This window comes from Tasmannia lanceolata, unplaced genomic scaffold (genome assembly GCF_043159265.1).
Source record: "Tasmannia lanceolata isolate RefF3 unplaced genomic scaffold, GAP_Taslan_0.1 ptg000013l, whole genome shotgun sequence".
Taxonomy (NCBI): domain Eukaryota; kingdom Viridiplantae; phylum Streptophyta; class Magnoliopsida; order Canellales; family Winteraceae; genus Tasmannia; species Tasmannia lanceolata.
This window is the reverse complement of record NW_027518690.1, coordinates 15,140,333-15,153,755: the sequence shown is the minus strand read 5'-3', so window position 1 is coordinate 15,153,755 and position 13,423 is coordinate 15,140,333. Positions and strand designations below refer to the sequence as shown.

At 39.1% G+C, this 13,423-nt stretch overlaps 2 protein-coding genes across 4 annotated transcripts in view; one reads left to right on the top strand and one right to left on the bottom strand.

Moving 5' to 3' along the window:
- Positions 1-4,128, top strand: LOC143889877 (uncharacterized). 2 transcript variants are annotated; one of them, XM_077394265.1, is made up of 3 exons: positions 1-172; positions 2,612-2,773; positions 2,843-3,525. In XM_077394265.1, exons 1-3 carry the CDS (start codon positions 41-43, stop codon positions 3,083-3,085), a joined length of 537 nt encoding a protein of 178 aa, XP_077250380.1. In that variant the 5' UTR covers positions 1-40; the 3' UTR covers positions 3,086-3,525. The 2 variants fall into 2 exon arrangements, with proteins under 2 accessions (XP_077250380.1, XP_077250379.1); XM_077394264.1 differs by adding an exon at positions 3,582-4,128 and having other exon boundaries at positions 2-172; positions 2,612-3,043.
- A 1,330-nt stretch (positions 4,129-5,458) lies between these two features.
- Positions 5,459-13,423, bottom strand: part of LOC143890835 (disease resistance protein RGA2-like) — a 36,061-nt gene continuing 28,096 nt past the window's right edge. The window contains exons 3-4 of one of the 2 annotated variants that reach the window (XR_013255263.1): positions 5,978-6,053; positions 5,459-5,869 (exon numbers count right to left, since the gene is read on the bottom strand). The gene's annotated coding sequence lies outside the window, so the exon portion shown is untranslated. The remainder of the gene's footprint in view (positions 5,870-5,977; positions 6,054-13,423) is intronic. The other variant, XM_077395513.1, reaches the window with a different exon arrangement.

The following is a 13,423-nucleotide window of genomic DNA, read 5'->3' as shown; positions in this document are numbered from 1 at the left end:
AGGGGTGGAAAATTCCGGGATCCAATTACATTGCAGAGAGATGGAGAGTAAGGATATGGTGCAAGTGGAGGCTAAGGATAACGTGGAGGTTGCACGCCTAGCCATCCAAGAACTCATCAAAGACCACAACACTGATGAAGAGAGCCTTCTCCTCTCTAGATTGCTCTCCCAGGTATCAAAATCACAACAAAAATACTAATTAGAATAAGTTTCTTGTGGGTTTTTGAAGGTTATTCTCAAGGTTTTTTTAATCTCTTTTTTATTAGTTTCTATAAAGGTTAAAGGTAGGAGCATGCATGCATGATTTGGGTATTCTTACTTTTGAGCAGATTAGGATTTCTTTGATTTTGCAATTCTAAACACCTATGCTTGAAGCCATTATAATACTATCTAATTCCCTATCCATGTTGGGACCCATCAGAATTTATGCTTGGGATTGCCTTTTTGTAATTAATCATGATTTGGTTTTTTAAAAAAAAATCAAGTTTATGTTTGTTCAAGATTTCAGTTCTATTTAGGGCCCGTTTGGATACCTCAGATTTTGTATTTGGATTTGGAATTGAGTTTTGAGTACAAAATCAATAGATCTGCAAGCTCATGTTGAGGGAGACAGAGAGGGAAGGGGGTAATTCCTGCTGCAGAGAGGAGAGGTTGAGGAGCTAAGAGGGTGAAGGAAACTGCCACATCTGTGGATTTCCAATTTCTTATTTCCACAGCTTATTTGCAAATCTGATTTTTTTCACTGTCAAAATCTTCTTGGCATCCAAATGGTTTGAGGCTCACTATCGGGTTTCTTTGGATACCTTTAGAACAGTATTTGCTTATAATCTTAGATGCAAATGGTTTTGAATTTAAATGTAATTATCTCTAAATAATGGTTGTAATAGTTTTTTTTTTAATTGGAATGTTTATAGTTGTTTTAGAAATGATGTATAGTCAATGGCTTCCAAAGAGGCCTTAATTTCCCTTCTGAGGATGCGATAAAATCAAAATAATCTATCTTATTTGCAATCAATGAGGCATCCGAAGAGGCTAATGATCCCATAATCGTTTGGAGATTGATTATCATCTTTTAGGCTCTGTTTCGGATTTTAAGAGCGGATTGGGAGTCCAAAACTGGTTGTTGGACTCAAAATTATGGCCCTGTTCGTTTAAGATTATGCCAACCGATTGTGAGTCCAAAAGGCTATTATTGAACTCAAAATTACATATAAATTTGAGCCCGATAATAGGTTTGAGGCTCACAATCGGTTGTCACAATCTCAAACAAACAGGGCTGTCTCACGATTTGCTGATCTGTATACCACAAAATCTTAGGATATGGATATGGTAATGATCCAATCTGCTTTTGTTTCCTACAGAGAAGAATCTTTAAAACTAGGATACAGGGATACATATATCATATCAAGTTAGCAAAATCTTTGTCAACATCAATTTCAAAATTTAATCTGTCAAATAAAAGAAAATGATGAAAAACTTAAACAAAGCCAAACAGGGATACATATATAATAGCAAGTTAGGAAAATCTTTGTCACTGCCAATTTCAAAATTTAATCTGTCAAATAATAGAAAATGATGAAAAACTTAAACAAAGCCAACGAGCAATATTGAATTAAATTAATCAAGCATAAGTAATAGTGCTATAATATTACCTACCAAGAAGAAAAATAGGTACTATACTATACATTCCATGAGTAGTTTTAAATTTCCTTTTTTAATAAAGATATTGGTGTCAATCTTAAAGACAACTCAGGTGCAGCGTAACTGGTAAGGTTGGCTTAGTTAGTTATCTGTTCATCGCTAATGGAAGCATTGTTTAGGTAGGAACGAAGTATATATGAGTCTAAATACACAACTCGATTTTTTTCTTTTTTAAAAGGGCAGAAGGATTTGGTGTGCGGCATCCTATTCAAGAATGGAAGGAACTGATAAGAGTTCTATCAACTTTATCTAAATCATCACAAGAAAAAAAAGTAAAATAGGATAAAAATTAGAAGTACCCTTATCTTTTACTTAGATTTTTTTTTGAATGGTTTATCTGATACTTAGATACTCCAGGCTCTTTAATGATCCAAGTATCACAGGTGAGAAGCGTGACTTTTTAAACAATTGTGAACTCTCATTCTCTTCCAGGGGCGATTTTATCTTGATTTTGTCGGAGATCTGAAATTGTTATAACAGTCTTGCTTCAGGTTCCTTTTTGTTGATAACCTTAGGTGCATTTCTGTAGTGATTATTATCATAAGGTAGGTAGGTAGGTACAAAACAGTAGTTCCCGTGTCCATTGCTAGCGGCTTTCAGTTCTCGTCTTGAAATACACAATCATGGGTGTCTCTATTTATGACATTGGCCGTTAATTTTGGCCTGTGTTCTGGTCTAGTACCATCCTCGCATCTTTCATTTGAGACATTCCACTGCTCTTGAAACAGAAAAAGCATATAAACAGGCAATTTTTTACACACAACCCATTTTAGAATCTTCAGTTATAGCTAGATGTCATGTTCTATTATATAAAAAACAAGCATCTCAACCATTAGCTTTTCTATGAAAGAAAAATATAACAACAAATTAATGAACAGTTCTCTCCCAAAACTGATCTACTTTATTACAGTTGGAGTCACTGAAAGAAGATACTACCGAGCAAACTGAAAATTCAACTGTAACAAAGGAGCCAACATCTTTAGACGAGGTAGAAGTTGGCGTGAAAGATGAGAGTCAAGGCCATGAAAGCTCGGGAATGGGAGCAGAAGATATAGTACGAGAGCTTAGAAAGGTGAAAAGGCAGAATACCATCACCCATTGTCTGCTTTCAGTTATGATTGTCATCACTGCTGTTTGGCAGTTTTCCGAGGTGTCTCTTTTACTGGGAGTGAAGAATACAGTTAGCAACCCTTTTCGAGCGATTGGGAGTGTGATCACAGGGGTGCTACGGAGTGGTCAAATTCGGAACCAAGCTGATGCAGAAAGATCTCCATCTCTTCCTAAGCTTCCCCAGGTGGATGCCCCTCCGCTCCCCGTTCACCTTGTTCCAGGGCTCCCTCAGGTTAATTTGCTGTCCTTCTCATTAGATAGTATCAATGAATGAAGTTTTTGTTAGATTAGATTAGATCTTGACCCTTGATTGTAAGGGAATCTTGACCGTTGATTGTAAGGGTGGTAGATTAGGTACTTGGAATAAACCCTCATCTTTCCATAGCCCTTTGAGAGTTTTATTTAAACTAATTACCTAATCTACCACCCTTACAATCAACGGTCAAGATTCCCTTACAATCAAGGGTCAAGATCTCATCTACTCTAACAGCGTAGTTGCTTTATGGTGAGTAACTAGAATGGAAAGATGTACTTCTGTGCAGTATGTTCTTCAAGTTGTCATCATTTCTTTTCTTGTTTGATTTTGAAATGATGGAAACTTTGTCTTGATTGTGGCAAAGGAGAACTGTAATCAAGGAGTTGGAAGGTTGAAGATTGTTCTATCCTGTATAATCTACCTTATTTTGCAATGCCAAGTTGATGGCTTCTTTTGAACTGTTTGGTTGAAGAGTGGGAATTGTGCTAACCATCTCTGTTCTGTTTGGTTTTAGGGTGGGAGAGGTGTGAATGTCAATCTATTCTTCATACTTTAAAACCAGGAAGGGGCTGTTCTCCATAGGGTTAGCTAGCCGGGTTTAATTTATCCTTGGATTTCCATTCAATACGAGAACAACCCAATGGGTAAGGGTGTACTACGCAAGCAGGGTAGCTGATCCCTGTTGTTTACTCAAGATAAAATTATCCAAGCTGGCTAGCCAATCCCAAGAACAGCTTATCCAAGGATTTGAGAACAGCCTCAAAAGAAGCACCTTTTTCCCTGTTTCAATATGTAAGAATGGAGAAGTGCTTACTTATATTCAATGATATTGTAAATCTTACAGAAAGACCAAAAAAAAAAGACCCTGTATTATTTGTCAACCCAAGTGGGCTGTGTGAACAAAAAGGAGTCTTTTGTGGTCCCCACTCAGAGGACAAAAGACTGGGTCCCATCCAGTCCCATACCTAGGCGGGCCCCACTTGTGTGTGTGAGTAAGCTGGGCTTTGAGAAGACTCGTACCACTTTGGTTTTTCAAAGATGATTATAAAACATTTACATAATTCCCTAATTATTTACAATTATTAGTCCATGTGTCTCACATTTAGGTTAGAGAGAGAGATTGCGAAAATATACACATTTGGATTGCAAAAGAAAAGGTAGGAACCAATATTTCCTCCCCAAGCCTATCCTATGTGGCAGCCACTTCAGCTCCTCCAAAACCGTAGCAAAATAAATTGTTTCATTACCGCAATCAATAAATCTCTAATCCATTCCTATAATCTTAGATTGCGAGGAAATCAAGGTGGGATCGTTTAGGGGCCATTTGGATACGCAGACTTTAGAATCCAGGTTTTAGCTTGAAAACAGTGTAAAAGAGAGTTCATGATACAGCGTTTCTTGAATTTTAAGTAAGAAATCCATGTTTTAGAAATATCTACCCCATCATGAGATTTCCCGCTCTCTTACTGTCGGAAAGAAGGGCAAGAAAGTAGAAAACGATGGCTGGGAATTGGCTACTATTACTCCATTACTGCTGATGAATAAACCTTTGCCACGACAAGGTCTTTGCTATGATCCCCATGTTCAGTTGTTAATCGGTACCGACGCACCCAATGTGACTTACTGTGCCGGGGGGGGGGGGGGGGGGGGGGGAGAAAGTCGACAAGGAACATTAATCACAATTAGAGAACGGTTGAGCCCAACCTGAGTTCCACCCCTAGACATGACGTGTGTGATATTTAGTTGTTTATGTGCCAAGTTTCTCTTCGCTTTTACAGAAGAGTAATTATTATATCGAGATGCATACTTTAGTAATGATAATTCCTCTGGCTTTAGTAGTAAAAATTGGGAAAGGACATTGCTGCCTCAGGGTGAGACCAAGGTGCTATGCTTTCGCAATACTATTCCTCCATATGAAATTCTATTCTTAAAATAGTAATGAAAATTGGGTAAGAGTGTTGTTGGCCGAGGGAAATTTTGATGTGCAACGTTTTGATAATACTCATCTTGAAATCCTTGGAATAATAGTGAAAATTGGGGAAGGAAATTATTGCCCCACAAGGTGGGTCTTATATGTGACGCATTGATTCCTCGAATTTTCTAAAATAGCAGTGAAACTTGGGAAAGGATGTTTCTTTCTCTTTCTCACCCCTATTTACAAACTTGACAGTGGTTACTTTTAAGTTCAACCACTGTCAAGACTTTTGAGTGTTGTTGGCCGAGGGAAAATTCCAATTTTTTCCTTTACCTTCTTTGGTATGGTTTTTCTCGAGCATGGAGCACATTCACATGGGGCCTCTCTCTTGTGATAAATGGCTACCAACCTTCCTTCATTCCACCAAAAATAGTAACGAGCACCAAATATAGATTCCATCTTAATGAAAACATATAAACCACAAACAAAAAAGGTCTTTTTATGTCTCCATACCTGGAAAGTTTAAAATTTTGAGATCAACTTTTCATCAATCCAGTCAATCAAAAGAAGAGAATATCTTGACAATTCAAAGAAAAGTAAGAAAAGAAGCAAGCAAACAAACAACCCAAAACCTCACCAGTCAGTCGTCTAACAGAAGGGAATATCTTGACAAGTCGAAGAGAAGTAGGTAAAACAAACAACCCAAAACCTCAATATACTCATGAGTCTTAAGAAAACCAACCAGAAAAGTGACAATATGGTACTTTGGCACTTCACAACCCAAATATCCATGTAGGATTTCAAGTCTCTTCTCAAGCATAGTTCAGCCGGAATATGTCATTGAACACATAGAAGCTTTTCTGAGGCGTCAGCATCAAATGAAACATCTACCAGCAAACAAAAACAATATTGCCAATGAGGAACAAAACTAATATTATTTTTTTGAACAATAGCAACAAAACTAATACTAATATTCGAGTGCAAGTCGACCGCACCAAAGTTTTGGTGCAAGCAATCTGAATTCATGTCTGCTTGAAACTGATCAAAAGGAGATCAAGTGAAGAGCCCGCTCTGAATAACAGACCCTTAGAGAGTTCAGATGAGCACCGTATCAAAGTTATAAGAACATGCATCTTTTTTGTTTCACATTTCAATAAGAATATCGACAAAGTTGCATAAAAGAATAAAATGCTATTTGAATAACAGATCAAATCAGTTCATTCATTTTCGTTAATGGAAACTGAGCAAGCTGCAAAGGAGTAACTTTCAGTGATCAGACCTTGCTAAAGGAAAATCTCTAGAGACGAAAATGGGATCCATGACGAGGAAGAGAATGAGAATGGTAGAATTAAATGGACGTGCTGAAATTCTTTTCTTTTAAAGACTCTTCATTCAAGATACAAAAGAAAATGTGCAGATGATACGCACATGGAATCCTTCAGGATAGGCCATGGCTGTATTGGCCATTATATCTCACTATACTTTCCCTTGAGATGGAAGAAAAGTTGAAATTGAAGGAATACATAAAGCACCTTCAACCATATATTATTCAACTCAACTCAACTCAACAAAGCCCTTGCCCCAAACTAGTTGGGGTCGGCTAAATGAATCCTTTAGAAAACATTTCATGAAGAAGGTGAAAGGAATCTACCCGGTTCTAATCCTGGCTCTAGTTGGGTTTGTCTACGTTGATCATTTTCTTCCATTCTATCCTATCCAAGGTCATGTTCTCTGTTATGTTCCTAGCTATCAAGTCTTTCCTCACTGTTACTATCCAAGTTGTTTTCGGTCTGTCCCTACCTCTTCTCCTCAATTGGTACCCCCCACCTTTTTACGAATGTCTTCATTTTTAATTCTATCTAACCTTTTGTGGCCGCACATCCATCTAAGTATTCGCATCTTCGCCAGACTCATCTTATGCACATGCTGCTTCTAGGTGGCCCAACATCTGAACCGTACAGCATGGCTGGCCTCACAGGAGTCTTATAAAACTTTCCCTTCAACTTGGTGGGGATTTTACGGTAGCACAAAACTCCTGAGGCAAGCTTTCATTTCAACCAACCTGCTCTTATTCTATGGTTAACATCCTGTTCAATCTCTCCTTCCTTATGGTTTAAAAATGGAAGATAAGTGCCAATGAAGACTAAGGGCATAATTGGAAACAATGAAAAATTATTCCATGGAATATCGTGGGCCCAATTGTCAAATAGAAGTAGTGGAGGGCTGGGGAAGACTTGAGAGGGCACGAGTGGAGAGAGCATAAGAAATTAGTAAAATCCAGAGAAATTTTTTTTAAAAAATACGCTACTTAAAATTAATGTTTTTTTTTTCCTGTTTTTCATAGGCTTTTCATGCTTCCCTCACTCCCATCCTCTCTGTCTCTCTGACTTCCAATCTCGTGGTTGAACATTCTCCATGTCCAAGAGGTATAAAGATGAGGTATAGTGTAATATCTCCAATGAACGTTTGCCATATTCTTCTTGGTTGGTTGTGGTTGTTTATGTTAACGTACCAACTTCTCCAAAAGCTTAAGCTGTTGGAGAAAGGCGTTATTTATCTTTCATACTTTAACACTCCCCCGCATGTGTGGCCCACTTGGCAAACACATGGCACATGTGGTCCCACTTTGGGCCGACCATCGCAAGTGGATTTTTGCTATCCGGGAGGTTTGAACTCGAGACCTTTGGCTCTGATACCACGTTAAACTACCAGTTTACTCCAAAAGCTTAAGATGTTGGAGAAAGGCATTATTTATCTTTTATACTTTAACAGTTTAATTGGGAGGTGCAAATTAAGAAGGTTGTTTCAAGATTTGGAGGTGCAAATTAAAAAGAAAATTGAAGAAAAAACGACAAATATCAAATGATAGAAATAAATATCGTAGGAAGAACACAACCAAGGTGAAATGGACATTGGTAATATGCTGCTAGAAAGTATTTCAGTTAGGACACATAACAAATGAAAATAAAAAAGGATTGGACCATGTGAAGTGGAGAAGGTTTGGAGATAATCAATATTAAATCGAGCTGCCTAAAGATATGGACTTCTCTCTAATCTTCAATGTGATTTGTTTGATTATCATGGAGATACTCTGGAATCTTAAGCTGAGATTGCGACTGATAATATGTAACTCCTTAAGAAGTCGCGGGACAAAATTGAACAAGTAATCCTTATAGAAGGGCTGGCTTTCAAGAGACTAAGCAAGGAACAAGCATCATGGTTGGAGAGACGTTTTTCTGAAGAAGAGGTTTGATCCGCCATATTTAGTATGTCGAAGCATAAGCGCCATGTCCGGAGACACTGGACGGATTTCCCATCACTTTCTTTCAAAAGTATTGGGAGATAGTAAAGGATGAAATCATAGAATTCTTGGCAGAGATGAACACAACTTTCTTCACTCTCATTCCGAAGGAGGGCGCCACCGAGATAAAGGATTAGGATTTCAGGCCAGTCAGTTTAGTCAGTTTTAAATTTCGGCCCAAAATATTATGGTTTCAGTTTGGACCGATACTGAAATTACGTTGAATCGAAATCTTACTTGATTTCCCCGAAATTTGGCCGAAATCCGAAATTTCATTTTTCAGCCTATATTACAACCGAAATTTTACTTGATTTCCCCGAAATTTCAGCTGAAATTACCGAAATTTCCACCGAAATTTAATACATTTTGGTGGAGATTTAAAAATGGATTTTGTAAGGATTTAGGGATTGGTTCCCAAATCAAATTGGAAGATTATTTTTTTTCAAAAATCTACAAAGGGAAAATGAGATCTATGAGTCGAAATTAAAGATTCAAAGACAAATTCAAATGATCTAAGAATAGTAAAGAAGGATAATGCGGAGAAAATTGGATAGAATTCCTAAGATATGAAAAGGAAATTACATACTCAATACGATTTTACACTCGACAAGACTCTCACAGTGAAGGAGCCGGATCTTGCACTCGACAAATTGAACAGACGATCAGAAGAGAAAATGCACATCAATCTATGACAGTGCAAATCTCTAAAGGATGAAGCCTCCATGTCCTCTCTGATAACACGTCCAAGCCCTCTACAAACTCCAAAATCTCCAAAAATTATATTTTCAAAGACTGAAAACTAATCTCTAACCCAGCTCCTATTTATAGACATCCAGCCCATAAGTGACCCACACACATGGCCCACACATTAGTGACGTGTTACTACACACTTGTACATACATACACACGCCTTGGCCATTGTGGTCTCCGCACATGCAACAAGTACCCTTCGTCACTTCCCTTGAGCCTAAGCCAATCTTGACCGTTGATCTACATCCAAGCCACATCGTGGCTACTTTATCTCAAATCAATTGAATCCAGAAGAAAGAAACCAAGAAAAAGAAGGGGAGTTTGATGCTCCTAGCAGATCCCTGAGGAGGAGTGAGGGAGCAGGCATCGTGATTCGTGAGTACCCTGTCATCCCGAATTGCATTTATACATTTCCCCTATTGCAAGCAGTTTTTTTTCTTCAGGAAATTCAATTCTTCTACTCTCCCTTCAATGGAAGTTCTCATGTGAATTGGATTGCCTTACTAAAGTTAATTTGTAAGTGTTTGAAAGAAATCCATTTCAATGAAAATGTGGGAGGGGGGAATGTTTCATGCTACATCTATTCCATTTATATCTCTCCAGTGTATAGGTTGATGCTTGTTGATTCTCGGTGCTTGTTGTGAAAAACCCTAAATAGCGATATGTGATTTCAATGGCAAAGTAAAACAAAATAATAAAGACAAGCAATCACACAGACACAAAGATTTACGTGGTTCGGCAAAAGCCTACTCTAAGGCAGAGAGGACAAGAAAATCCATTATAAGATTCGGAGATTACAAGAGAAGGTCGGTCTCTCTCTCACCAAACCCACTAGAAACCCTAGTACACCCTTTTCCCCTTTCCTTAGAGCTATCAACCCTCTTTACAAGACTTGCTCTCGAAATAAGCCCTAAAAGTCCCTTTATATAAAGCGGACTTTAAGTTAGTCTTATCGGGCCGAAAAACATATAAAACGGGCCGGGCCAAGCAGCCGGGGGCGAAATAAACGGGCCTAATCTGGGTCGCACACAATATTTCGGACCCTAAAGGGGTTGAATTCAAGACACCCAACTCAACAGTGCTACCTTATAGCAGCCTTAGTGGAGAAGGTTAATTCTATGGGTTGTACTCGGTCATAGCACAAATGACTGGTTACCCTTGGAATTCCATTTTTGAAAGCTGTGTGAGAAAGTTATAGAAGAGTTGTGATGGCCGATCATTACCCTCGGTTGAACCTGAAATGTTATAGGGGGTAATTGAGCCCCTTCAATTGTTTAATCTATGGTTATTTGCTAAGGACAGATATAGGGCCAATTCTTGCTATTGTTGAGCCTTAAGCACTGGACCTCCATTCATGCTTATATAACTCCTGTTCTCCATGCATTTTTAGCTGGTTTTATATTTTCTAGGAGGCTAAAATTTGCATGCCAACAACAATAATACCTTGAAGGGGATGGCCTCTTACATTTTTTCAGATGACATAGGGTATCCCCACCCCAATTTTTAGGGCGGGACTATTCCCTACTGATGCGCCCAATCACCCGTAAACCACGTGCATCGGTAAGCCCGGGGGGATTCGAACTCGTGTCACTGCCTCTTAATTGGAAGTTGTACAAGAATTCGAAGATGGACCAATTAACGGGCTCTAACCTATCATTGTTGATTCCCATTTCGGCGAAGGCGTTCTGATGGAGGACATTGACTGAGCTCCCCGTGTATACCAAGATTCGCCCCATGCTACAGTTGGCGATGGTAAGCCGAACTACCACGGCGTCATCATGATGTCGATCTATGGTCCCATAATCAGCTTCGGTGAAGGTGATAGGTGCATTAGTACTTGGTACAATCTTTGGCTTCTTTGCGGGATTTTCTATGGAGTTGACTTGTCCTGCGTAAAGGGGGCACCCTTCGTCAGTTGGTCCTCCGGACGCCGGGCCTCCATAAATGGTGTCGATATTTCTGATGACCTTTGGTGCCTCCTCCTGATCCGGGGCTCTGTGTCGACTGCTTTCTGCTTCGTGGTTCTGTGAGCGATGACGTTCGTCAGGCCGATGAACTTCGGATCGGGGTCGCTGATGGCTCCTTGGGGGATTCTGGAGATGACGATCGATCTTTCCTAGTCCGACGAGTCTTTCAATTTCATTCTTCAGATGGTACAATTATCGGTGGTGTGTCCATGGTCTTGGTGAAAACGACAGTACTTGTTGGAAGCCTTACCTTTTTCCGAGTTTCTCATTTTCTCGGGCCAGTTTATGGGTTCATTGTCACGGATTTCGTACATGATATTCGAGATAGTGTTGTTCAGGGGGGTGTAGTCGACCCTATTAAACTGAGGATTTGGTGCGCGACGGTTTTGACGGTCGACTTGGCCCGATCTACATCATACCCCCCCCCCCCCCCCCAACCACAACCCCAAGAAGAGCTTGTCCTCAAGCTCGCGCCTCCTCCGCAAAAGGGAGTGCACTATTTGTTGGGATTAATCCCGGCCTTTAGATGTCCTTGCAATAATTGATGGCTGGGATCAAATGTGATAACCACGTAACTGTTTTGGTAAGAACGAAAACATGAACAATACTGTGAGGGGGAGATCATGCGGGTAGTTTGCGTGATAAGAACAAAAACATGAACAATACAATCTCCCAATCCTCTATAAGTTACTCCCACAAGGCAAGACTTGCTTGCAATGCCCTTTTGTTATCCACGTCAAAAGAGGATTGTGGCCGATTCCCATCACTGAAATTGGTGGAGCAAGGAGATTCCTAGAGGAAGGAGAGTTTCTAGCAAGGTTTCAAGCTTAAGATAACCATAAATGGCATCCGATGAGTTGTTTATCCCATTTACATTCAAAATGAAAGAAATCCTGGGTTTTCTTCGACGGGAATCACCAAAAATACATGCCGATCTTCTCTAAGGCATGTGAAGATCAACATGTAGTATAAGAGCCGTGGTTGAGGTGAAAAACGGCGAAGAAACCATTAAAAATGGTGAAAAATAAGGTATTTTGGGTTTTTCCAGCTAGTGTGGAAATCTAGAGACCGTCAAAATTTTGACCGTCGACCTTCGATAGGACATCATGGATGGAAAGACAGAAACGTCTGGAGTCCAAAGCCACCAACCGTTTGTCGATCGGACATCTAGATCTCCGGCAATGGCAAGTCGAAGTTGGAACAGAAACCATGGAAATCTGAAATTATTTCAGAATTAATAATTTTTTAATGGGGATGACGATGCGAGCGTGACGCTACCCCAGTGTATATAACTCAGCCCTTTATTTTTAGTTTTATATTATTTATTTATATATTTATTTGGGTCAAGCTATTGTTTGGGTCAGATTCAATGCCCCTTTGTGCAAATTTTTTAAAGGGGTGATGGTTCCTAGGGTTTTCCACCCTTCAGGACTCAATAGTGACAGTTTCAGAGGCATCTGAGCCTTGGTTGATACTGTTTTGGTGTTTATGGGCATTTTCCACAATTTTTTTATTTTGATTATTTATAAAAACCCTTTAAGATTAATTTCGCAAAGTGTTGTTCTAGGGGTTCTGCACCATTACGGATGTAATGGTGATGCTTTTAGAGGCTTTTGAACCTCCGTGGATGCTCTTTGATTATTGAAGGGCATTTTTAACATGCTTTTGGGGTTCAGATTAGTTTGAAACTCTTTTGGGATTGCTTCTGCAACAGGCTGTTCTAGCGTTTTATACCATTCCGGATCTGATGGTGATTGTTTCAGAGGTATTTGAGCTTCGGTTGACACTGTTGTAGTTTAAATTCATGTACGTTATCCCTTAATACATGTTTTTGGCTTTTAGTTTATTCTGAAAAGCCTCTTGATACTGCTTCCTACTGTGGTATGAACCTAATACTTATGTAAGGGATGATTTGGACGGATAATTAATCACTTTTAAAGCCCCTAACTGTGTTTCAAATTAACACAAAATCCTCATGCTTCCTAGTTTGTAATCGGAAACCCTAAAGTGATATTCTCAAGCTATAAAGATTGGCGCATGAGTCGAGGGTCTTGTTGTTAGGGCTAAAAATATAAGTGATTAATGTCTAATGATGCCTAAGGTCCTGCAAAATGCATGATTATGGCCCCCTTGATTAAAATTTGTTGTTTTGATTAGGGTCATTCTTGGAAACTTATTTTTGCAATTCCAACTAAAGTGTTCTAATGTTTTACCATGAAATTGGAATTCGCATACTAGTACCCTAATTAAAATAACATTTTCATGTTTCTGGTTAATAAAGTGAATAAAGTCTAGATTTCCATAATGTGAAACACTGCATAAATGATAAAATGGAAAAAACCCCAATCTTGTCTAGGAAAGCAAGATCGTTTATGAATTAGTGGTTGAATCGAAAACCGTGTCGCACATGGTGACACATCCAA

Coding starts and splice junctions, on each gene's coding strand:
- LOC143889877 (XM_077394264.1), top strand. CDS start 41: ATGGAGAGTAAGGATATGGTGCAAGTGGAGGCTAAGGATAACGTGGAG. Junction 173..2,611: donor TCTCTAGATTGCTCTCCCAG/GTATCAAAATCA, acceptor ACTTTATTACAG/TTGGAGTCACTGAAAGAAGA. Junction 3,044..3,581: donor TTGTTCCAGGGCTCCCTCAG/GTTAATTTGCTG, acceptor GTTTGGTTTTAG/GGTGGGAGAGGTGTGAATGT.